Below are 24,895 nucleotides of genomic sequence, written 5' to 3'. Positions count from 1 at the left end.
TGAAGGGAGGAAAGGAGAAACCTCTTTGAATAATATATATTTTTAAAAGAACCCCACAAACATAAAAAAAAAAAATTCCTCAGTTTTTGAACTTCTCCTAAGAGTAGCTCAACGTGAGGTCTTGCACCCTAAACAGTTATATCTGGAATTAAGAAAAAAAATCGCCGCTACACACAACAAAGACTAACTGTATTTTTACTTAAAAATATTGTGTGTATATATAGAGAGACTTATATATATATACCTTTTTTGTGGAGATTTTTTTTCTTTTTGTCATTTTTTTCTTTTCCTTTTTTTTTTTTTTTTTTTTGTGTGCCCAAGTAGAGATAAGATGGGATTGAAACGATGCCCTAGAACAGAATATTCCTTACAAGAGCAATACTTTGAAAGAGAACATTTAAAAAATGGTTGAACATACTCGCAACACCTCCAGAAATTCAACTTGGTACAATGAGGAAATAAATAATTGAATCAAATCTTCACCCAAATGACACGGTCTCTAAGACCCAGAGTATGCTGCTGGTGTGACTCTTGCCATCATAAAGGGGCTCAAGGTAAAGCAACATCCCCTCCCCCTGCTCCCCACTTCCCAGCCCCTTACACTCCACCTCAGCAATACCCAGAGTCTGTCATATATTGTTTTTTCTACATTTCTGGCAAGACCTTGCAGCAGACACACAGACACACAGACACACACACACACACATATGTGTGCTCTGGGCGCACACACACACACACACACACACACACACACACGACACACACAAAATTTCCCACTCAACCCAGATGCACCAAGTGAGCTGAGTAACTTTCAGCCAACCACAATGGTGAAAGACAGAAGCACCAAACAGTCTTTGAAATGGGTCAGTTATTACAATTTAACTTATTTTTTATGTTCTAATTTTCCTCTTTGTGTTACTATTTTTAAAAAGCACAAACGAAAAATGAAGAATTCTTTCCAGATCAATTTAAGGCTTCCCACCAAATGGAAACAGAAGAGGCCTTACACAATATCACATGGGATAAATGTATACCTTTCACGGCCTTAAAATGACAGAACAAATCATTTTTGCCAGTCACTGATTAAGTATTGTGCCTTTAAATTGATGTCATTCTTTTTGCTACTATGCTGAGTTTTATTATTACTGATTCTCTTTGATTACATATATGGAAATCTCCTTTAACTTGCTTTAGAATTTCCCTTTCTTATCGAATTATTAGGGTGGTTTTTGTTTTGTTCTGTTTTGCTTTTTCACCAGGAAACAAATGTGATTCTTAATAGGTGAACGCTAAAATGGCACCTAGTCAGCCTTCAAGGAGCTTTTCCAACCATCTGAATTTCAAATGGCCCTTTGGCTCCAAGAAGGGGCTGAGAAGTTGGGGGCAGGGACGGGAGAAGGGGGAGAGAAACCAAAAAGAGGGAGGGGTTTCTATGCTTTTGCTTTTGGTCAATTTGTTTTCTTCAATACAAATCATCAGATAGGAAGAATGATTGCTTTGTGTTTTATTTGTTGGTTGGTTTTTGTTTCGTTTCTAGATTGGTTTCATTTGATTGTTTAATTTTCCCTCTCCCAGTGCAAAAATCACCAGAGAGTTTTGCATGAGAAAACGTGACAGTACTTAATGAAACTCAGCACCTAAGGGCATAAGGCAGTTGAAGGTTTTGTTTGTTTGTTTGTGTTTGTTTTGTTTTGTTCTTTCAATCAGCACCAATCCCGTAAATGACCTACACTTGGTGTAAAGGTATAAAACTTTGTTTTTCTTTTGGAGTGGAGACAACTCCTTCTTCTCCACCGTATGAACCATAGTGTGGGATTTTTTTTTTTCAATACTGTTACTTATGTGTAAAAAACAAAAGAAAGGTTTTCTTTTTGTTTTTACTTACAAAACATAGAGAATATCTTTGTATACATACAGCGACTGGAAAGAAAGCTTATCTGAAGGGGTTGTGACTTATTTTCTTTTTGTTTTTTGTAGCATTGGCGGTGGTGGTGGTAGTTCTGTGTATTGAAGGAAGGGAGGAGTTATATTTCTTGCAAGCGGCGTTTACCGCAAACCAAACTTAAGGTCCCCTTCTCAACTTGGGTCAAGATGCTCTTAGAGTGAAGACTCGTACTGTAGCAGCTCGTAAAGGAGCGGTCCATCTCGATACCGAATGCCTACCGCGGCGGGGGTGACATACTGCAGAATGTTAATAGTCCTTCTCAATCTCCTGTCTACAAAATGAGCATCCCAAGCTGGGTATCTCTTTCTTGGCATGTCAATCTTAATGAGGGGCCCTTCTGGGAGGTAAGGACGCCCCAACGGGGTAGAGGGCCCCATGGGTCTCACTTGGAAAACGGGCAAGCAAGTGTCAGCCGTGAGATCCTCCTGTTGTTCCGTTACGGCTCTGGTAGGCGTGACCTGGGTCCCCCGGTACCCAGGGGTCTGAGGCGCCATGGGCTCAACATCGGGGGGCAAAGGGATGCCCCAGAGCAGCTCGGCACAACAGGAGCTGGCCAAGATCTTAACTCGCGGCCCCGTGGGATGCAGCACACCATAATATAAGAGCATCAGTGCAATCCCAGCCACAAAGCTAATAAAGACACAACACAGTGCTGGCACCGCAAAGGAGTCAGTGGTCTCCGGGTCTCTGTAAAAATACCAAAGGAACGTCAAGGCAGCATTCTCGGTCAAGACTATCGTATAATATGCAAACATTCGATATCGAGTCCGCCCTTCCTTGACGTTAAACCAGCAGAAAATGTACACGATCCCTACCACCATGTTGAAGAGGATCTCCTCCCACTTGGACATGCAGAAGTCTGTTCCGCCATGGATAATCCAGAAGGCCATGGCACACCAGTGAACCACCACGAAGATCCCGAAGTAGAGCTGGAAGATGGAAGCAAAGAGGGCAAAAGAGATAACTCTGGATGAGATGGTGAAGAGGCGCCAGGAGAGGTGGACGAGGGCCCCTCTGTAGCTCATACTCTTCTTGTCGTCCCTGGAGTCCCGCAGAAGCTTGTGATAGGAGGCTAGCACCCAAGCCAGGGACATCAGGGAAGTCACAGAGGAGACACCTGCCGGAAAGACACAAACCCACACAGTCAGAACCGTGGACCTCAACCGCCGGGCACAGCAGGGCTGCCAGCCGAGGAGACGCCCACACACACCACGATCTAAAGGAGGAGGGAGAAAGAAACACAAAATCAGGACCCGAACTTGGAGGCCATGGCTGACCCCTAAGCTGACAGCTTGTGAAATCTAGCTTCGGTGTCAACGACCCAGGCCAGAACTTCTGGAGACCCACGGCTCAAGAGTGAAGCTGAGGTTGGCGTGCTCTGCCAAGGGGCTGGAGAGCCAGGACCGCTGTGCTGGCTCATCACCTCTGCTGTGGGAGGGACCCCACGTGTTCTATTGTAAGAGATCATAAGCTCACGGCAGGGTCGGTGTCCTTGTCACCACCAGGCTGTGCTCTCAGAGCAGCCAGTAGACGGGATCACCGATTGTGAAGACCGAGAGCTTACTAATGCCCCAAGGTGCACAGCTGTCCTACTTTGAGAAGGCTTTGGAGTCACCCTTCCCCTTCTCGCCAGCTCGCTCAAGGCCAAGGAGCCCTTAAGGGGATCTTCTTCTATCTGGCCTTTCCCCATCCACTCCCTAAGGCCACCCTGATCAAGGACCCGGGGACAGCCTGTGTTTCTCTGACTGCTTTCGCATTCACTCTTGTCTCTCGTGGTCTCCCCACGTTCCTTGTTGCCTTCTCCAATCAACCACTGCTCGAGGTTCCCTGAGGCCTTGACTGGTGAGGCCCTGTCCTTCTCTGCTTCTGTCCTGCAATGAGCAGTGTAACTTGGGCTTTGGGGATGCCTTTCCCCTCCCTAGCCCGGTGAGCTCCCCAAGGCCTCTGCACATCATTACCTACATGTCTCCTCAACGAGCAAGTGAATGTGTCTGATCCCAAGGGACGGTAGAGCAATTTTATTTATGACGCTGCCTATGTGATATTTGTAACTCAATCAATCTAAACACAATAAACAGTGGCTGGAGTCTCTCCAAGTCCACCCATGAGCAGGCGATCATGAAGTCAGGCGTCGTCATACCATCTCCTCTGGAGCAAGACCCCCTTGCCCCTCTGCTCCTTCAAGCATTATCTCCACTCAGTCCGTCTAGTGCCTCTTTTGTTTTTCTTCTCTCCCCGGATTTCAGAATTAAATGCAGCTAAATTCAGCTGGAGCCCTGAATACTACCCCATGGGCCACCATCTCCTAATCAAAGTCCCCACCTTCACCCCAGAGCACGATTCCCCTACGGCGTTCTCCCAGGCTGACATCAAAGTGACCTGGTCGTTTTCTCTCTTAAGGCCAAAGGTCAGATCCAGGAGCCTCATTCATCAAGAGACCCATGAAGCTGGCCCAGAGTTCCAGCCTTCTGTTGGTCTTTCCCCGGCCCCTCCTCACCTCTCCACTTGACCCTCAGTGAAGGATCAAAGTCCTCTGTCACTCCCTCCCCCCCGCCCCACGCATTTGTCCTTCCCCACCCAGCCCACGCGGCACCTCCCTTCCGACATTTCAGGGAGATGCGCCGGTTTGCAGCTTGCAGAACATTAGAGTCTGATGCCAAAAACCAGTGTGCTGGCAGAGCACAGAAAAAGCCTGGAGGGTTAACTGTGACGATGAGTCTGTGTTGCTTTTGCAAGAATCACAGCCAATGTGGAAAATAAACAGGGAAGAAACAATCCCAATTTCTCCATAGAAGCCAATCTTGAAAACACCTGATGATTTTCCTCTCACTTTTCTGGAAAGTTCTGAACACATACTTATGTGTGTCCTGCTTTGCCCTTTGTACACACAGGGCATTTCCACCAGCCTCTGCTGAAGCCATGTGGTCTCTTGCGACCATGTCACAGTGGCTATGCTAACCTTTCAGAGCCCCCTGTGTTCGTGTTCTTTTGAGGCTGGGGCAGGGAGGGGAATGGGTTCCCTTGGGAGTCACGTGATTTAGGCTGTAGGTTTCTGGACGGCAGGGAACGTGCAGTCATCTTGATCGTCTGGGCCAGGCTTATTACCAACACTGGAGCATCCTCGGAAAGCTTCTTTGCGGCATTACCCCTCTCCTGGTGAACCCATTTCTTGATGCTAAAAGTGATGCATCTCAGAGGTGCTACCGACCCTCAGTGATCAGGGGGATCTCTACAGCAGCTGAATGGAGAGAAGGCTTGCTTTTTCTGTTTCTTCTAATAAAGCAAAAGGTATTACTTCCCCTGTTTGCAGAAAAGCACAAGCTCATGAAGCAAGAGGTTAGCTTTTGCCGAAGTGTGGTCTAATCCAGTCTAACTCTGAGTGTGCTCTTGAACAAACTTGGGGTGCAGAAGCAGGACAGCCCCTCTGCTGTCACCGTCCTGATTTCATTGTTCGGCGTGCTGTGATGGTAGCCCCATCCATGCCCAAAATGAGCAAAGGAATTCAAACGTCCACTGACCACAATGGTGAAGCGAAATTCAATCCTTCATCGTCAATCTATCTTCTGGGTCACCTACGCCACTTCCAGATCCATGCCTGTGGTTTCAGGGTATTGCAGAAATCACTCCCCTCTAAGCCGACGCACACACTGCCTCGGTCCACGGTCAGCGCTTCTGGAAGTTCTCTCTAGGCTGTGGTATGAATGTTCCGCAAACGTCATAAGACATCGCTGCTAAATTACAAGGGGGGCTCGGGAGACAGTCACGTGGAGGACCGAGAGCCGACACTTGGCCGGGGGCCTGTGGGCTGGCTGATGTCCAGCCCCCGTCTTACCTCTCTGCCTCATCTGCTCCCGACATGGTGAAGTTGCAGATCGCCAAACCTTATATCCTCTGGAGCTTCACAGACCATCCACTTCAAACCCACACATCCAACAGGAAAGAGGCTACCCCAGAGAAACTACACACCATGATTCACTGAGCATGTATCTTATTTAGAAGAACCCTGTGATGTAGGCACTTGTTATGGGCAATGTCCCCACCTCTCCCACCCCCAAATTCTTATGTTGAAGCCCTAACCCCCAGGACCTTACTATGTGACTGTATTTGGAGATAGGGACTTTAAAGAGGCAATTAAGGTAACATGAGATCATTAGGGTGGCCCTAATCCACCCTAATGGCTATTGTCCTTATGAGAACAGATCATTTGGGCCCACAGAGATGCCTGGGATGTGCTCACAGAGGAAAGACCACGTGAGGACACAGCAAGAAGATGGCCGTTTGCAAGTCAAGGAGAGAAGCCTCAGGAGAAATCAACCCTGCCGACACGTGATCTTGGACTTCCAGCCTCCAGAGCTGTGAGACAATAAATTTCTGTTGTTTTAGCCACCTAGTCTGTGATATTGGATACAGTGTTCCAATTCCGTTTTTTTGATGAACAAGATATTTTTCAAAAATCATACTTCTATCAAGAAGTAGAATTGGAATTCAGACTTAGACTCCATGGCCTTGAAAGTAGCCACCGTACTAAACGGACCCTCCAGATTTGGTCTTAGAAGGGACTGGGCCCTCTGGGTGTAAAGGATTTGAATCTTTTGCCAAGAATGGATGGGAGGTGTAGAACCTACAGGTATCTGAGAGAGGGCCCTGATTATGGAGCTAAAAACCAAATCTGAATTCTCTTCCACTTTCCTCAGGAAAGTAACATTCAAGCCACAAAGAAAGAGATGACTCCAGCAGAATTAACTGAGATCACTTTCCCTCTGTTAAGTGATTAATCTTCAAAGGCCTGCAGCGTATATTATTACAGAGGGAGGAAGTGCAGGGTTTTCCTCCTGCAGTGGCTCACTTGGAAGATTTCTGTCTGGCCCGAGGTCAACCCAAAAGTCAATGCATTATCCTGGCCAAGACCCCAAGACCACAGCAACCGGCTGTGGAAGCAGCCTCGTGGCCCCCAGTGAAATTCTCAGACAGGCCTGGGCACATTTATGATTCCTCTCACTTACAGCTCCATCATTTTCTGCATTGCAAAGATCAGACTGGAAATTGTAAAACACTCCACGTTCGGCTGTGACGAGTTCTGGGCAGTGACCTTCACGGCTTGCTCTCTTTTCCTGCTGCAGACCAGGAAGGGGGGATTGCAGCTGGCCCACTGGGTGAACCAAGTTCAGCCCCACCATCTGGGAGGTCACTAAGCCAGAGCCTCGTGGGGGCCACCCCCTGAGAAAGGCTTGGGACAGGGGCCTTGGGGCTCTGATCACCAGACCCAGGGGCTAAGGTTTCCGGAAACAGGATGTCCACACCTTATGACCAACGGAGCAAGAGCATGAGGGGCTGCAGCCTGCAGTTGGAGGCCCTTGACCAAGGAGGGGCAGTCCTCTGGGAAGTCACCATCACCACCAATTTGGTGGTGTCCCTGCAATACCCAAGGGTCACTGTCAGTTGAACTGTTGCCAGTTGGGGAGCAAAGCAAAAAATGAGTGTGGATGTCCCACCACGTGAGAAGCAGACAGAGTGACAGGGTGTCTGGGGGAAGATCGGGACCCTAAAATCAGAGAGGGGTGGGGAGCAGATGAAGTGGAGGAACCAGGAGGAAAGGTGTGATGCCGTGGAAGGGACCAGGGTGGCAGGAGGGCCGTCATCAGGGTGAGGTAGGGAGGCTGCAGTCTGGCAAGAAGAAGCAGGGCCATGACCCGGATGGACCAGAGCAGAGCGGCACTGGGGGCCAGTGAATGGGCACCAGAAAGGGGACTTGAGGAGAAACCAAATCACGAGACAGTCTCGCCGGGGGAACGCTGCACGCGGGTTCAAGGAGTCTCTGAGAAGCCGCAGGAGCACCTGGATTGGCCCCAAGGCTGTTTGTGAGCCTGGGCGAGTGGGGTCCACTGCTGGACTTTGTTTCCCAGAGCGGGGGCGGTGAATGTCCGGCCCTGTCACCAGCTGCCCTGTTCTCCCTTCTGCCACAAAGAGCTCCCTTCTGGTCCCACCGCTAAATCACACACTGGAAAACACTCGAGGAGGAGGGACTGGATGGGGCGCTGAGCAGAGCAGAGCAGGCGTAGAAGAGTCAGCTGTGCAGACTCCTAGCTCCCAGTTCCCTCCTATCAGCGTGTCTCCGTGGGCAAGTACCGCCAGCTTACAAAGAACAGCCCCCTGGACCCTGCACCCTCTGCCGTGAGATCCCACCTCTCCCGTCTCTTCTGCAACCTTCTCGAGGGTAACCTCCTTGCTCCCTTAACTCTCCCACCTCCCTTCACTCCTGACCCCCGAGTCACAACCGAGAGCTCTCGGTGAGGTTGACGACCAATTCCTAAGGGTGGCATTCAGAGGACTGGGTCCATGCACCTCCCTCTGACTCTGACATCTGTCATTTGGATCTACTCTGTCTTTCACACTTGACCATTAGCTAGTCCCCAGTTATGGCATCCTTTCCGTGCTGGGCTGTTATCCTCATTTTACAGGTGAGGAGACTGAATCTGAATTTAAGAGATGTGGATGTGGCCACACTCCCGTTGTGACTCACCTAATTTATATGGCATTGTACCCCCATGGGCGGGTCCCCCAGAGATTCCCCAAACCAAGAAACAGGCTCAAGTTGCTATGTGTCTATCCACACGTCAAGGTCAACATCTGCCTCTCTCAGCCCTCACCTCCTCCCTCCTTTTACCACTGAAGCCAAGGTTTGGGGGAACTCCACCACCTGCTTTTCTAATTTCCACTGTCTATTTTCTCCAGATTGAGCTCCTATTAGACGGGCAATTCTTCTCTTTCCACCCATCAAACTTCACCCATCTTCCTACGTTTTAAAAAAGCCCAGTCTGTGCTTAGAAATGCTCTCAGAAAAAAGATAAGGCAGCTGTGGGCACAGCTCTCTAAGCATCACTGCCCGTCTCCTGTACTAACCTCCACCCAGGAGACACAGCAAGGGAGTGATGATACAAAGGTACTTTCCTACCCGGGCCACCAGGGAAAGGAAACCAGCCTCAAGGATGCCATCTGTGAACCAGGCTCAGAGACGTCAAGTAACTTGGCCAAGGTTACACAGGAGTAAGCAGGAGTGCGACCACCGACCCCTGGGATTATCTCACTCCTCACTCATGGTCTGTGTGCTGGGGCCAGTCATCCTGGCTTCCGAGATCCAGTTGTCAAATTGGCAGGAATTTTGTGGGCTGGCTGATGTCATGTGAGAGGCCTGAAATAGGTGTGGTGGGAATATTTACACCACAGAAATTGGCAAATGCTACAAATTAGGGTTCCTTCCAACCCTGCTAAGAACTGGTTGTTAAGCATTTACCAGCACACCCCTTAAACTTGCTGAACATTGTTGCCAATTAGAGGAGCCTCATAATGCTCTCCTCCACGTTCCTACTCCACACTTCTAAGCAAATCAGACGCACTGCCTGGCGATCAGTCAGAATTATATTCTGTAAGTCTGATGTGGCAGCAACAAAGAAATCAATCTCTTTTTTCAACTTACACTGAAAATACATCCACAGTAAATAACTTAAGGTCTAACAGTTTTCTTTGAGCTGTAGACTTTTGCAAGCACTGACATATTCATTTTAGTCCCATTTGGAGATAGCGTGATCCCCACGTGAGGTTACCACATGGGGTCACCTTAAGACACTCCTGACATTTCCAGACTGACCTTTAGGAAGGGTCATAATAAAAGATGGCATCCATCACTGTGGATGTAACCCTCAGGACAGACACATCGGTGGCTGAGGCAACCTGAAAAAACCCAAGGCCAGTCAGGGTGGCATGGTGTAAACACAGGAAGGAAGGGAGGATTGGAATAATTCAGGAGAGCTGACATCTGAGAAATTATACCTTAACATGCTCCTTAACGTCAGGGAGATGGTCCAAGGGGGACAGAATTCAAATCTGGCCACCACAGCAGTAGTCTCCGTTACAGAGCATTGTCTTACCATGGTTTCTGTGACAAATCTCTTTATTGACTCTGAATTCAGGCTCATTATGTCACCTGCTAATCTCTAATAAGTTTCCATAACAATAATACCCCCTCTACTGAACAGCTACCTTGGCCCAGACTCTATGCTGTGACACCCATTAACCGGATCATTCTTCCCTATAAATGTATCTGAGGCTGATTTCAAGATGCAGAAATGAAGGCTCACAGTCTAAGCCACTTTTCCAGATCAAGTAGTTAAGAAATCACAGAACCGGGATTTGAACACAGGCTACCTAACTCCAAAACTCAGATTCTCTTTTGAATCTCTGGAAAGGCATGTCTTCCCATCCCCATTCATGAGTGAAGGAATTAGCATTCAGGTTTATACATCAATTTCTTAACAATTTGGTAATCGAGCCCCTCTGATCATCTCTGTGAGCACCGGTGGCCAATCTGTAGGCCTGCAAAGCCGAGGACCCACCCTGGAGGTCCCTCCCTGAGCCTGCCAGTAAGTGCAGAGGTGGTGACACCTCTTTTTCATCTCTCTTGCCCAGATTGTTGGGAGGACCTCCTAGTGGGTTTCCCTGCATCTGCCCTCGTCCCGACAGGCCACTCGCAATTCCACCTAAGTGACTAAGCTGAGGTACGTCTCTCCTCGTGGCCTCCCAGGCATGGCGGCCTGTCAACGGTGCCTGACTTTCAACCTTTTCCCAGGGAGGATATGCCTTCCTGCCCTGCTGAACTCAGCTGTGCCCGTGACCTGTCCCAGCCACTGGCACATGAGCAGAAGCATGTGTGTGTCACATCCAGGAGGAAGGGCATGCTCCCTCACCCCCGCCACAGTGACCTGTGATAGACGCGCAACAGCAAGAAACGAACCGAAGTTGTTTTAAGCCAGGGAAATGGTTCTGGCCTCTAAACCCGGCACGGCCAGCCTCTCCTACTGACACACCGCTTTGCTCAGGGTTAATGCTGTGGTCCTTATAAGGCCTGTAGGGCCCCTCGTGACACTGCCTGGAGTTACAAGTGTATACCATCGAGTCCCCACCCACGCCCTTCACCACCTGCCTTCTCCGATGGCCTCAAACCTAAGTCCCTCTCATGGCACCAGGCTGGGCCCTACATGAGACGGCCCCTTCCTGCTCCAGGGTCACCTCACGCCAGCCCCTCGCTCCCCCTCTGTCCCATGTGGTCCAGGCACAGTCCCGCCTCAGGGCATGTGCGCTGGCTCTGTCCTCCACCTTGGGGGCCCTTCCCCAGGTCCCCAAGTATCACCTCACTAAGGCCTTTACCAGAGCTCGGCCTCTCAGCCAGGCCATCACTGGCCAGCACACTGAGAACTGCAACCCCCCAACTTCCAGGCTTAATTTCCCACCTTAGCATCTCCCACCACCTCCATACACTTTCTCTCTTACTCGTTCCCTTTTTCCTTAAGTTCGTAGGTACCGTGATGCATGTGAGCCCCCAAGGGCAGTGCAGCAATTGGTCAGGTCCTTCTGAAACTATGTGCAAAACCGTGTGGGTATTTTTCTCACGAGACAGTCCACAGCTGTCCTCTGATTCTCAAAGGGGCCCATAGGGAAAGGGGTCTGTGACCCACCAGCCATCTCCCCTCCCGCCATTTTCCCCTGGGGAAAGGGGAATTCCCCGGGAGCCTCCATTTATGCCTGTGTCCTTTAGAAGAAAACCTTGAGGGTAGAAGACGGAGATGAAGAGGAATACATTCAGTGAATGTTCCCCGTGCATCAGGCATTATGCCAGATACTTTGCATAAGTTATTTCGTTTCATCCTGACAATAATTCCCTGAAGTGTCTACTGGTGTCCCATTTTATAGGAGAGGAGACCAAGGCGCAGAGAGGTAAAAGGATCCGTCTAGTTACTGCACGAAGCATGTCCATTTATTCTGATGGTTTGCCTTGTGGGGTCTTGTTGATCCTGGAGGGACCGCCCCTCCCAGGTTTAGCAAATTCCTCAAAATAGCAAACCACAAGTGCTTTTCATATGCAAACCAACCAGTCCGGAACGCACACCTCCTCTATTGGGCTCTGACACTCTGGGCCACTATCCCCCTGTCCTAATCACCCCAGGGCCAGGTACCAGACAACTAGGGACAGCGCTGTGCCCCAGAGCCTCCTGAAATTATTCAGACTAGCCTATGCTAAGCCTGCTTCCCCTGCCTCACTCATTCCTTCCCTGGGAAACCACAATAAAGGCTCTTGCCCACATTTTCCCCTCACTCCCTCTGCCTGCTGATGGACACTGGTGCTTCCCCAGGTGGCCCCCCACCCCATGGTGTGGCATGCCCTCTTCTCTTGGGATCTCTGAGTAACAAACGATCTTTTCAATGGCAGTTGTCTCCTGATCTGTTGCCCTTGAGATGCCTAAATAACAACAAAAGCTGTCTTTTAAAACAGTTACAACATTAGCAAACTGTTGGAGAGGGAGCTTCAAACCCAGTATCTCCAGCTCCAAAGTCCCCCATGGCCTGGGGTTACAAGGCTAAAGCCTCTAGTAATCCCATGGGCTCAAATCCAAGCCCCCACTCATAGTGCCCAAGACCTCTGTGTCTGGGCCCTGCTCCCAGGCCCGTGGTCAGGACCTAGTGATATTAACGCACCCACAGAGGCAGGAGAGCACCGTGGTTCTGAGTGTGTGCTCTGGAACCAGGCTAGATTCTGCCACCCTGCTGTCAAGTGATGCTGGGCATCACGCCTGTTTGCTCACCTGTAAAAGGGCAACAATAACTGAATGCTCTTCTTGACGTTACCGTAAGGATCAAAAGACAAATGGCTACGCAAGGGGTTAGCTCAGTGCCTGGCCCTTGGCAAAGTACGATGCCCACATATGAGCGGCTGTGAGTAGAGACACGGACCCCCATACGCACGCTATGTTGTCTCAAGCCCCTTGGCCCTTGCTCGTGTCATCCCTCTCCCCTTTCCTGCTCATCCTCCAGGGCTGAGGTCGGCACCATCTCCTCCTGGGACCCCCTTCTGACTCCCCCTGAATGCACGGTGCCACCTCTGCACCCTCCACATCGTCCTGTGCATTCCTCTTCGATGGCCACTATTTTACAGTCACATTTTCTGCTGACTGTTGGTCTTTCTCCCTTAACTGTGACTTCCCTGAGGATAGAACTAACATTTATTCTTGAGGGTAGAAAAACTGGCTTATCCATTCCGGTAATCCCCATGCCTGGTGCAGAGCTGTCACCCAACAAATGTGTCACCTGCACAGATACACTTTCCCAAGCAAAGTCACAAATGCAAACCCCAGATAACCATGCGGTTGATGCCACATCTTGTAAACAGCTAGCTTCAATTGCTTAGTTAAAGAAAGCCACCTTCCCCTCTATATCAGTGTCCTATGGCCGCTGTAATGAATTATCGCCAACTTAGTGGCTTGAAACAGCACAGATTTATTATCTGACAGTTCGGAAGTCAGAGTCTGAAATGGGTTTCATTGGTCCCAATCCGAGGTGTCAGAGGTTTGGGCTCACTCTGTAGAGGCTCCAGGAGAAAATCTGCTTCCTTGCCTTTTGCAGCATCCACAGCTGCATTCCCTGCATCCCCTGGCTCACGGCTCCTCCCCTCCTCTTCAAAGCCAGCAGCATAGCATCTTCAACTCTTCCATTTGTCACATCGCCTTCTGTCCCTCTGATCCTCTGTCTCCTTCTTATAAGGACCCCTCTGATTATATCAGAAACAACTGGATAACCCAGAATAAGCTCCCGTCTCAAAATCCTTAAGTCAATCACACCTGCATAGTCCCTTTTGCATAAAGTGCCACGTATAGGCTCAGGGGACTAGGAAGTGGACATCCTGAGGGGCCATGTTCAGCTGACACAATCACCCATTTAATAGCAGGGCAAAGGTCCTCAATGGGAATGTTACGTTCTCCCAACGCCCCCCACCCCCAGGACATCTGGCAGACTTTCTTGGTTGTCACAGCTCGGGGTGAGGGCGTTGTGGGCATCTAGTGGGTAGGAACCAGGGGTATTGCTAAATATTCTGCAGAGCACAGGATAGCTCCCCAATACACAAGCAAAGAATGATTTGGCCCCAGATATACTAGTGCTGAGAATGAGAAACCCTGTGATGGGGTTCCTATTCCTATTTCCTCAATGTTCTCAAGTTACAAACAAACTGTGAACCTGCATGTGTCAAGCAGCTGGAGATTCAGGCTTTCTAGAGTTCCTCCTGAGAACTGCTCAATATCCTGAGAGAGGCCCCTGGGGTGCAGACCAGTGACCTTGGGAGAGGTCATGAGAACAGCATCTCTGTGGTCCGATACCTGGATAAGGAGTCTCTTCTGAGCGGCTGACCACGAGCTGACGGTCACTCTGGGAACATGGGGGAAGGCAACAGCCCCCTTCTCAAGGAGCTTCAAGGTCAAACACTGGTATTTAAAGGACCGGGCAGGAGGAAAGCTAAATCCAGCCCTCTGATTCGGTTGCCTCTTCTTTCTAAGATGCTGTCAGAGCTATGGAAATACCATCTTCACAGCCACCTAGGTAAAGGCAAACTTTAGAGAGTCTAGAACAAATGTCAGCCACTCAGCTGGTCACAAGCCTCACGAGCCACAAGCCTCGCGGATGCCTGGATCATGAGCCACAAGCCTCGCGGATGCCTGGATCCTGGTGGGCCTGAAGCAGCACACTGTGAAGAAATCCGTCTGCTATCCCTGGAAAGTTCCAGTAAATCCACCCTCATTGAGGCGCAAACAGCCAACCAGTCTCAATGCCCTGATGCTCCCAGACTGACTGCATTTTAACAGAGGCCATGAGATGCCCTGGAAAGCATGGGCTTTGGTACAAGCCCATGGGCATGGGCCTTAGGTTATTGTTTGTGACCCATGCGTAAAAACATGGATTTGGAACATTCAATATATATTTGATATATGTACATCTTTGATGTATTTACATACTATACTATATATTTATATATCTATATATAGTGTATATATATATAGAGAGAGAGAGACAGAGACAGAATGTGTATAGTACAATGTACATACATGGTGAATATATAGAGTGTATATATACAGTATTCTATAGCAATAAAGATGTGCCTACATGTCCTACTCCCCCATACACACATATATAGACTCAATTATATTTGAAATGGTATTATTCATGTGTTACTCGTTATTGCCTATCTCCACTAAGATGTAGGCCCCCGAAGGGCAGAGACCCGCCTGCCTGGCTCACCTCTGTTCCCCCAGAGGCTAGCACAGGGCCAGGCGTGCTCAGTGCAGATGTGTTTCAGGGGGCCTGTGTGATGTATTATCGTTGACCGTCAAACTTACCTATAACAGATTTTTTTTTTTTTTTGCAGTATGCTGGCCTCTCACTGTTGTGGCCTCTCCCGTTGCGGAGCAAAGGCTCCGGACGCGCAGGCCCAGCGGCCATGGCTCACGGGCCCAGCCGTTTCGCGGCATGTGGGATCCTCCCGGACCAGGGCACGAACCCACGTCCCCTGCATCGGCAGGCGGACTCTCAACCACTGCGCCACCAGGGAAGCCCATACCTATAATATTTTGACAAAGGCCTAACCTAACTGATTTTCTCACGCAATCATGCCCTCCCAAGAGAGAAGCAGGCCTGCAGCCGGGGGCAAGAGCATCTCCAGCTCAATCTCACCTTGCAGGGCCCTGGGATTCCAGGTTTGTAAGTGGGGGGAGAGGAGGGTCCTGCTGGGATTCTAAGCTACAATGATGTAATTTAATCTAAACCCCAAAGTCATTCCCTCACCCGAGACACAAAGTAACCGCATGTGTAACCCTTACCCCTAGTCCCCAGGTGGCTTCCCCTCTAATCTCACAGGGTCCCCACCCATCCCCTCTGAGTAGGTTATGGCAGGTACGATTATTCCCAACTTAAAAAGGAGAAACCGAGGCTCAGAGAGGTTAAGTGATGCGTCAGAGATCCCAGCCAAATTAGCGGGCAAGTGGGGTGGCTAGAAGCCGGTGCCCACAGCTGGAGTTCCCACCTTTTCTCCTGTCACATCCCCCCTCCTCCTCCGCGAACTGCTCCTCCAGCCAACCGGCTCTGCATCTCCCTGACAGGTCACCGCACGATCTGACCACCGCAAGAGAAATCCTGGGAGGAGAAGGGCTTGGGCCAAGGGCAGGGGCACCGCCCACTCCTGCACCAGGGACTGAAGGGTGGGGAGGAGGGAGAAGCGGGAGAAACGGCGGGGGGACAGAGGCGCGAGACTGGCCATCGCAGGCTGACCTCGCCGCTGCTGCTGCGCCCTCGGCACTGTGCTGGGCTAGAACCAGCACTCTCCACGGTCCTGGCCTGGTTACAGGAGGAACGGCCCCTGGAGCCCTGCAAGGGACTGTGTCAGGAGGCTGCGGAGGGCTCTCAGACCGCTGTTGAGCTCCACGGCAGCTCAAGCGAGCAGCCTGGCGAAGGAAGCAGAGCTGCCAAGCAGGTGACGTCGCCCAGCCAGAGCCTCGCTGAGCAGGGCAGCAATGCGGGCCTCGGATGGGTGATTGCCAGGGGGCCCCCTTTGTGAAACAAACAAATGTATTTCACTTGCTCCTGACAAAACCCCTCTGAGGCAGGAGTTACGATGCATGGTTTACAAACGAGAACCCCGAGGTTCAAAGAGGTTAAGGGCCTTATGGGACTGATGCAGTTTCTAAGTGCAAATCAGAGTGTGAAGCCAGGTCCACACCTGTTACCACTCAAAACAGGAGGCAGCACCTTTTCTTCTAGGCGACAGTCTCAGGAGACTACCGGAGGGACAAGCAGAGAAGGCCTCAAAGTACTTGGTTATTGCTGGGGCAGGGTGGGGGGGTGAAGGGAATGATGGGGTCCCCAAGAACAGCAGGAGGTGGGGATGGGCTCCACGCAGTCACAGGTGGGCAGGTATTACAGCGGGCAGGCTCCTGAACCCCAGGGTCTGGCAGCCTGGGGCACGTGGGGTCTGAACCCATAAGAGGGCCTGGAATTGAGAGAGGACTCAGCTCTCTGCTGGTCAGCGTCAGACCCAAACGTCACCCCAGGTCGGCCATGGAGTGACTGCCTCACCCTTAGGACTCCTCTTGTTGTCCTGACCCACCTAACACCTCCAATTGTGTCTAGAATGGAAAGGATCCCTTTTCTATTTTTACAGATGAAAAAGGTGAGGCTCAGACAGGAAGGAGAACAGCTTACAGGGACTCCCCCATTTCCTTCTCAGGGTCTCTTCCATTCCACCCACTCCCCATGAGTGAGAGATGTGTGACACAGGAAGACATCATTCATGAAATCTGTAGGCCTTCTTTCCTTGGAAATCTTAAGAAATAGAAAAGATCTTTTGAAGATCACTTAATTGCCATCCTTCCTGGAGCTGGGAGTTCCCACGAGACCTTGAGTTTGCGATTGCCTCTAATGTGAAAGTCTAGCCTAATAATTAAACATTGCTCCTGTCCGATTCTTGCTCAGATTCCCCCACTTTTCTCTTCCTTACAGTTACAGCCTGCCAGACTGAAAGGACTTCAGGAGTCCCTCCTGCCCTCACTCATATTACTCAGGCTCAGAGATGAGATGGGAGAGATTTTCCCAGCATCCCTTGCCACGTTCTAGCACAGTGGACCCAGGACCCAGGGCTCCTTCAGCTGCCCGCCTCCCTATGCAGGAAAGTTGCGGGGTGGGAGACAGGAGAGCAAACCTAAGAAGTGTGACGTGTCTCTGTGGGGCAATGAAACTGTTCTGAGATTGGTCGTGGTGATGGTGACAACTCCGCGGATACACTAACAGCCATTGAATCGTACACTTCAAGTGGGTGAATTTTACGGTATGTAAAGTGTATCTCAATAAAGCAGTTTAAAATTTTTTAACAAAGCAGAAGAGGAAGAGATGCTCTGCTGGCAGGACCCCCGGGGCAGGGCTGAGCCCAGGCAGGACACACCCACCTTCCCAGCCTCCTGGCTGCTCCCCAAACACTGGAGTCACTTTCTTAGCCCAAGGCCTTGCCCTTGGCTGTCCCCTCCTCTGGTACACTCACCTCCAGAGATCTGTGGGCTGGCTCCCTCCCTCCTTCATATCTTTGCTCAGAGGTCCCCTTCCTGCCACCCCATTGAAGACTGGGAGACCTTCCTGCAACACTGTTGAAGGCTGACACAGCTCTGCTCCCCCGCCCCTCTCTCTTCCCAGCTTTAGAGCTCTGCTGAGTACCTACCATTTTCTAATAGCTGTTTTGTTCGTTGTCTGTCTCTCCCTACAAGAAATGCAAGCTCCATGAGAGCAGGGCTTCCTGTCTGTTTTGTTTATTGCTCATATCTGTCCCCAGTGCCTAGAACCATGCTTGGTGCATAGTAGGTGCTTAATAAATAGTTACTGAATAAGTGGCCCCGTTACAGTTACGGCTCAGGCTTCTGAACTGGCAGCACTCAGAGCCTCCCCCGAGAAGCCCCACTGGCTTTGTCCCAACATTTCATGCACAAACATTTTCAGGTGGCCGATTGTTATTTCATCTGTGTTAACTGTAGTGAAATTGATTTAGCCTGCCTTTCTCAAACGTCTTCTGCTGCTTTAAGAACTCTCCCTCATATGTACATACTGCATTTTCTTTTACACTTAAAATTTGTTAAGAGGGTAGATCTTACATGTGTTCTTATCACAGTTTAAAAAAAAGAACTCTCCTCTCTTTTTGATGCACCAAAAGTGATGTCTCTGTTTAATATCCTTGCAAACTCTGTTTAAAAGTGTGAGGTTTTAATGTTCTGTTTGACAAGAAGCCACTGGGAGCTGAAGCAGAACTGGGAGCTGGAGTTGGCTGTTCAGGGCACCCTGTGTGTAGACGCCAAGCGGGTATCTGATGGGCAAGAAGGAGGGGCAGCTTCTCAGAAGGAGACAGAAACAGAGCTGGGGAGAGTTCGTACCCCGGGGAAACGAGAGAGGCCGAGTCTGTGTTCTGGGGGGAGAAGGAAGGCGTGTCCTTCTTCACTGCAGTTAAGGGTGAAGATGCAAGACAGCCAGGGGAAGGGCATGAACAGGGAAGTGCACATCTTCTCCTTTATCTATCCTGGAGGCTAAGACCGAGAAATGGCATGAGCAGCCTGGAGCTGAGATCCGAGGCTGGAAGATCTTGGTACCAACCTGGTCTGAAACCCCAGAGCATCTCTCAGAGCTAGCGGCTCCAGCTCAGCACGGGGCGGGGGTGAGGGCCAGGAGAGTCAGGGAGAAGGGGGCTACTCCACCAGGATTAAGTCAGGCGGTGGCTCACACAATAGGGGATCAGGGGGCACGGAAACCCCCCATAACTCTGCTCAAGGTGATTCATTATCTGATGGAGTTTGATGCAGTGAAATGGTTGTTTCAATAACGAATCTTCCTTCTTGGTAATGAGGAAAGTTGAGTAGGAAATTCTCAGGTCTGGTATAGAACACAGATCTGTGGTCATGGGCCACACAACCAGACCACCCTCACTTTCTGGGTGGCAGCTTCACCTAAGTGTAACCAAAATCCTAAATGATCAAGTAGCCAACTTTTGTGTCCCAGACTTGCACGGTAACAGCTAATGTCCATATGAGCGGGACTGGAGAGACAGGACAGCATTTTTCACATTAGAGAAAAGAAATCTCCGAAGGGGAGAGACATGGAGGTCTTTCACTGTGGGGAGGGGAAGGCAGGGAGGGCCGTTTAACCAAGCCCACAGCTGAGAAGCAGACCCTGGCCTTCGCTCTCCTGAGAACCGGAACCTGGAAGCCTAGCCCTCAAGCAGAATGGAAACCTGATCCCGAGAGGAAGCCCGGAGAGGGAGCTGATTGGGATGACTTTCGTCCTCACTCGGGAAAGGAGGAAGAGCTCCTGGGGTGGCCGCTGAAGAAAAAGGTACAGACGGGAGCAGAGAAACTGGACGAACACCTGCCTCTCTGCAGCGCTCTCTTGCTGGAGAAAGGAGCAAATGTGAAGCTAAGGTACACGCCACTGGTGGGCTTCTGATGTAAGCGGAGCTGACAAGTGAGGTTAAGAAAGAAGGAAACGACTAGGGAGGTTAACACCAAAGGGATGGAAAGACAAGAGGCCTATCTGGATCTCAGAGCTCAACGTTTGTTTAAAAGAAAACCAGTGCTTAAGGGCTTGGTGTTTAAGAACACCTACCGAAGGGTAGGTATCTTTGCAAACCCATTCCTGACACAGCATCTTGCCTACAGCAGAGCAGGTGCCTGACAAGTGGGGTCGTGAGGCCACGGGCGAGTGGTCATCAGAGCCCTGTAAGGAGGATAACTCCTCACGGTGAGCTCAACCCCAAAAGGCAGGCTCGGGTGCCGTGTGGGTGTCGCCAGTGGCGCTCGCCCAGCCCTGCCAATGTTCACGTGGGAGGGTCAGAAAACCCAAAAAGCCAGGAAAAGTGACAGAGCTACGAACTCTTGACCCAATCCCCGTAGAGTGTCCTCAACCTCAACATGCCCTGTTAGAAACCCCCAGCCCTCCTTCTATCACTGCCTGCACCAGGCCTGCTAAGTCTTGTTGATTTCCGCTCCAGAGCAGCCCTCCAACCCATGCACTTGGCTTCCACCCCCCCAAACACTCCAACCCCATCGTTTCACCCCTGGACCTCCACCGCTGCCTCTAACCGGCGTTCCTGGCTCAGCTCTTGTATTCCTCCCTGCACAGCAGGAAAGGGAATCTTCTTTAAAAGACTTCCTACATAACCCTCCCCGCGGCACTTGGTATAAACCCAAGCTGTCAGGCCTCTGCCTTCCCCTCCATCCTCCGCACATCACTCTCCTTCCCCAGACCGCCAACCTCCAGCTATGCTGAGTCCTTTCATTTTCTAGAACAAGCCAGGCGTTTCCTATCTCAGGGCCTTTACGTATGCCGTTCCCTCTGCCTGGAAGGCTGTATCTGCTTCTCCCATAGCTGGCTCCTCAGTGTTTATGCTCAGCCGAAATGTCAACTCTCTGGAGAGGCTTTCTCTGACATTCCTGCTCAAATAAGCTCTCTCCACACCCCACCCCGTGTACTGTGGTCTTGGCACCCTGATTGTTTGCTTAAAGCACTTCCCACAGCGTGCTAGCTGTCTAGCTGTTTCTGTTATGTCTCCCAAGAGAGAATGGAAGATTCACGAGGGCCTGGACCACATCTGTTCCCTGTTACCCTCAGCACGTAGTACGGCTCCTGACTTAATGCATCTTGTTGAATGGCAGACTGTATCAAGTGCCCATAATACGCCAGCCAAGGTGCTGTAGAGGGGTATGTGCTGCTCGTTAGACCTTCACTACCACCCAAAAGCAGTTATTATGCCCACTTTACAGATGAAGAAGCCCAGTTAGGAAATTAACTTGCCCCGTGTCGTAAAGTCAATAAATGGTGGAGGTGGAATTTATACGCAGCTCTGTCGGGCTTTTCTCACTATTCAGGACTGTTTTCCAAACTCTGTCACAGCCTAGAAGATTCGTGAAGCTTTCAGCAGACAAAAGACTCACTACTAGTGTAAATGGCATATCAGATAACATGCCCCTTTTATATCTTTATTTAAACTTTCAAGACACCAGATTTAAGGAAGACCCCACTGAAGTACCCAAATGACTCTAGCATAAGATTTCCATGATTTATTATTACTGTTACTATTGGGTTAGCCAAAAAGTTCGTTTGGGTTTTTACGTAAGATTCCTTAAGGTGTTACGGAAAAACCCGAACGAACTTTTTGGCTAACCCAATGTTATCTTTTGACTTGAGTCTGGTTTTGTGGGTAAATTGGATACAAATCCATCTTGCAGGCCAAATACTCTACTGCTAACCCAGTGATAAAAGAGGAATAAAAGGTGGATAGCTGGCAAAAGTAGCAAAAGTGGAAGAGGTTGGCATTGGACAAGATCCATGGAAAACTCACCTACTACAGCAATAGTGATCTTTCTAGCCATCTACTAGCATTAACGGTATAGAGTGGACAGGTGTCACCAAAAGCCCACCAAACAAGGCCAGTTAGCCATGATCTCACTAGTAACTCGTGGTCCAATTCAGAAAGTGTGTCTGCAGTAAAAGCTCGACCATCACCAACCACAAAATGACCAGATGCGGCCCGAGGCCCTTGACATTCATCACGTCAAAAATGCTCAGAACAACCCTCTGTGGTAGGTACCAATATTATCCCCATTTCAGAAACGAGAAAACTGAGGAACAGAAAGGCTCGGTCACTTGCTGAAGGTCACACAGCTGTCCAGCAGCAGGCGGAGTCACCCCATCTTTCCAGGCCACGGTCCTCTAAGAACTCACAGAGTCCACGTCGCCAACACGTCCCTTCCAAGTTCACAGACTTTCTCTCCTCTCCTCCAATTTCTACTATTTAAAATGGTTTTCCTTAAAGGGCATACATTTCATGCAGCTTTTTATGGGGAAAGACAGGGAAGGCACCTACCACCATAACACAAGGGTCCAGTGATGAGCAGATATTCTAGAAGTTAAGAAAGAGGAACATGGGACTTCTCTGGCTCCAGTGGTTAAGACTCCGTGCTTCCACTGCAGCGGGCACAGGGTCAATCCCTGGTCGGGGAACTAAGATCTCACATGCCGCACGATGTGCCCCCCAAATAAATAAAATAAAGAGTTGAAATTTTTTAAAAAAGGAAAAAGGAACATGCCAAGAGCTTACACTCTATGCTCCATGACAGTGACGGCCGGTTTCCTTCCTTCCCATCACCCCAGCCAGCCCTGCAGACCCTCATCTTGGGGACTCACAACTCAACAGCAAAGATTGCCACTGACCTCTGTCAGGCCCAGCAGTCCCCAAATGTACTTAACTGTGCAAGTCTATTTCGAGAAATAACTCTTCCACTCACCAAACATGTGGGGAAGTGCTCCCCCAACCTCTGAGCCGCTGGCATGAAAAGACGGGCGTGTGGGCAGAAGAGCCAGGGAGTGCTTCCCCAGGCCAAAGTAGCCCGGCTCTTGTCACTCCCAGGCTCCTGCTGACAAAGGCTCGCCCAGCAGCCCCTTAGCCTTTGCTGACATGGGCCACCTGGGCTCCCATGTCAGGAGGACCCCTAGGAAGCAACATCGGCTGCCCCTCGAGTTTCCTCTCTGGGGACTTCACATCCAGCCTCTCTGCATTTATAACCTGAGCAGTGATCATAGAAAGAGTGGGCTCAGCAAGGCAGCTGGGGCGGCATGACCCATGGGGCGGAAGATGGGGGATCACCCTAGGAGCCTGCCCACACCACTTCCGTGGCAATGCGAAACACACCCCCTTAGATGCCTGCAGAGCTGGATAACAAAGTGTTCTACGTGCCGTATATCATTGCACCCCCCCCCCAAAATTAGGTACGGTTGTCATCTCCCCCGTTATACCAAAAAGGCATAGTTCAATGAAAGGCCAGAGCTTGGGGCCACGTGGGGCAAGGGGGTGTCCCGCTGGAGAGCCCCCCTACAGGTGCTCATGAACTCGGTGGCACCCAGGGCCCGCTGGAGCAGCTGGGGAGCTGTGGGCCCAGAGGTGAGGACCCAGGAGGCCAGCAGGCCCCACTGGCCAGGGAGAGGTGGGCATGGAGAACAGACCCTCTGCCCCAGCTGCCTTGCTACTCCAGATCACACATGCTCGAGCCCTCTCGAGTCAGGAACCTCTGGGCTGAGTCCCTGCAGCAACAGCTCTGCTTGAATATTCCTCACGACGGGAAACTCTCTACTTCCTGAGACAGTCTTTCCATCACTGGACGGCTCCTGCTGTTTGAAATGTCTCCCACATGTAGAATCGATAACGGTCTCCCTGTAGCTCCCTCCAGACCCTTTGGAACCATCATCCTTCCCTGACATCCCTTCAAATGTTGAAATTCACATAGCTCAAGTCCTCCCCAGGCAAGACGTCCCCAGGGTCCCCCAAGTGTTGTGATCTCCAGCCCCTCCTCACCCTAGACCTTCTCCCCTGCTGGAGCTCCAGCCCTGCTGAAATAGGCTCTGACACGACGATGACACTTGCAGGCTGGTCTGACCTGGGGTCTGCCCTGACATTGGCGACCTGGGGTGAGGCTCCACCTTGACCAGAGGAGGGCAATGTGGAAAGGTCCTCCTTTCAGTCAGGTGGCCCCCAGAGGCTTCCCGCTGCTGTAGAGACCAGCGCTGTCCAGACCGGGCCCTGGGCGCTCCGAGACCATCTAGGGCCACAGTGGCCAGGAGTGGGGAGGTGCCGCCAGTGGGCGGGGCACGCTGGGCTCTGGACCCCCATCCCCATCTACCTAGAACAGAGCTACTTGAGCCTGTTTTAGAAGTGGGGCTTCTACATTTTATACGTGGGTCTAAAGCAAGAGCACCACAGCTTACAAACGTCTAAAACTGCTAATGCCGCCTGACGTGACTTAGCCTCTTGGGCACGTGCTGTCCTAAGGCATCTTCCCCATATCCCGCATATGTGCAAACACCGTGGCTCAGGCCAGCGCCAAGACAAGGGGCCTCTCCCCCCGGACTGGGAGACTAGGGCCCTCCGCCCTGCTGCTCCAGGGACACGGAGACCCAGCTCTGCTCTGCTCACATGACGGCGGGGCAGGCTCGCACGCAAGGGCGCAGAAATCCTGTGCGGGGCAGTGAGGACTCGGGGATCAGGGCGACGCCCCCAGCCCCGGGGAGGGGGAGGGGACTCACAGGGCAGCGTCTCGGCGCGGCTCTTCTGGATCATTATGCAGAGCTGTAGCACCAGTTGGGGGGCGCTTTCCAGGAAGGTCTCCAGGAGGCGCAGCATGTTAACGTCTGCATATTCGTACATCATAGCCCAGTAGAAGCGTCGCTGGTGTTCCTTCTGCCGCTGGCTCTGAATCCCCAGGTACATGGTGCGGATATACCTGCCGAGAGACGGGACAGAACACAGAGAGCGTGGGTCGGCGTGGGAGCTGTGGGAGGGTCAGGCCGTCCCCACAGACTAGCATCCCCTCCTTGGCGCTGAGGTTTTCCAGGTGCTTGGACCAGCTCCAGGGGTTCTGCCGGACCACAGACGGGGTGCTGAGGCTTCGGGGTGGGGTGGGGTGGGGGCAGGCCAGGGAACGGGTCCCAGGCAAGTTGTCCCCTCCCTGGCCTCACTTTGCTCATCTGTAAAATAAGAAATGGAAGAGTGGGACCAGG

The 24,895-nt window shown here is 50.9% G+C and overlaps 1 protein-coding gene across 1 annotated transcript; it reads right to left on the bottom strand.

Moving 5' to 3' along the window:
• Nucleotides 1-768: 768 nt before the first annotated feature.
• On the bottom strand, nucleotides 769-24,895 carry LOC111185376 (XK-related protein 6). Its single transcript, XM_022594926.3, is given in 3 exon segments — nucleotides 769-3,062; nucleotides 24,422-24,620; nucleotides 24,622-24,895. Coding segments are annotated over 3 exon segments (1,245 nt in total). The 5' UTR covers nucleotides 24,703-24,895; the 3' UTR covers nucleotides 769-2,097.

The sequence above is a fragment of the Delphinapterus leucas genome, chromosome 6 (genome assembly GCF_059928025.1).
Source record: "Delphinapterus leucas isolate spDelLeu-1000000601 "Yukka" chromosome 6, BTC_Dleu_Yukka2, whole genome shotgun sequence".
NCBI classification, from domain to species: Eukaryota; Metazoa; Chordata; class Mammalia; order Artiodactyla; family Monodontidae; genus Delphinapterus; species Delphinapterus leucas.
Note: the sequence above shows the minus strand (reverse complement) of the source record. Positions and strands in the feature narration are given on the sequence as shown.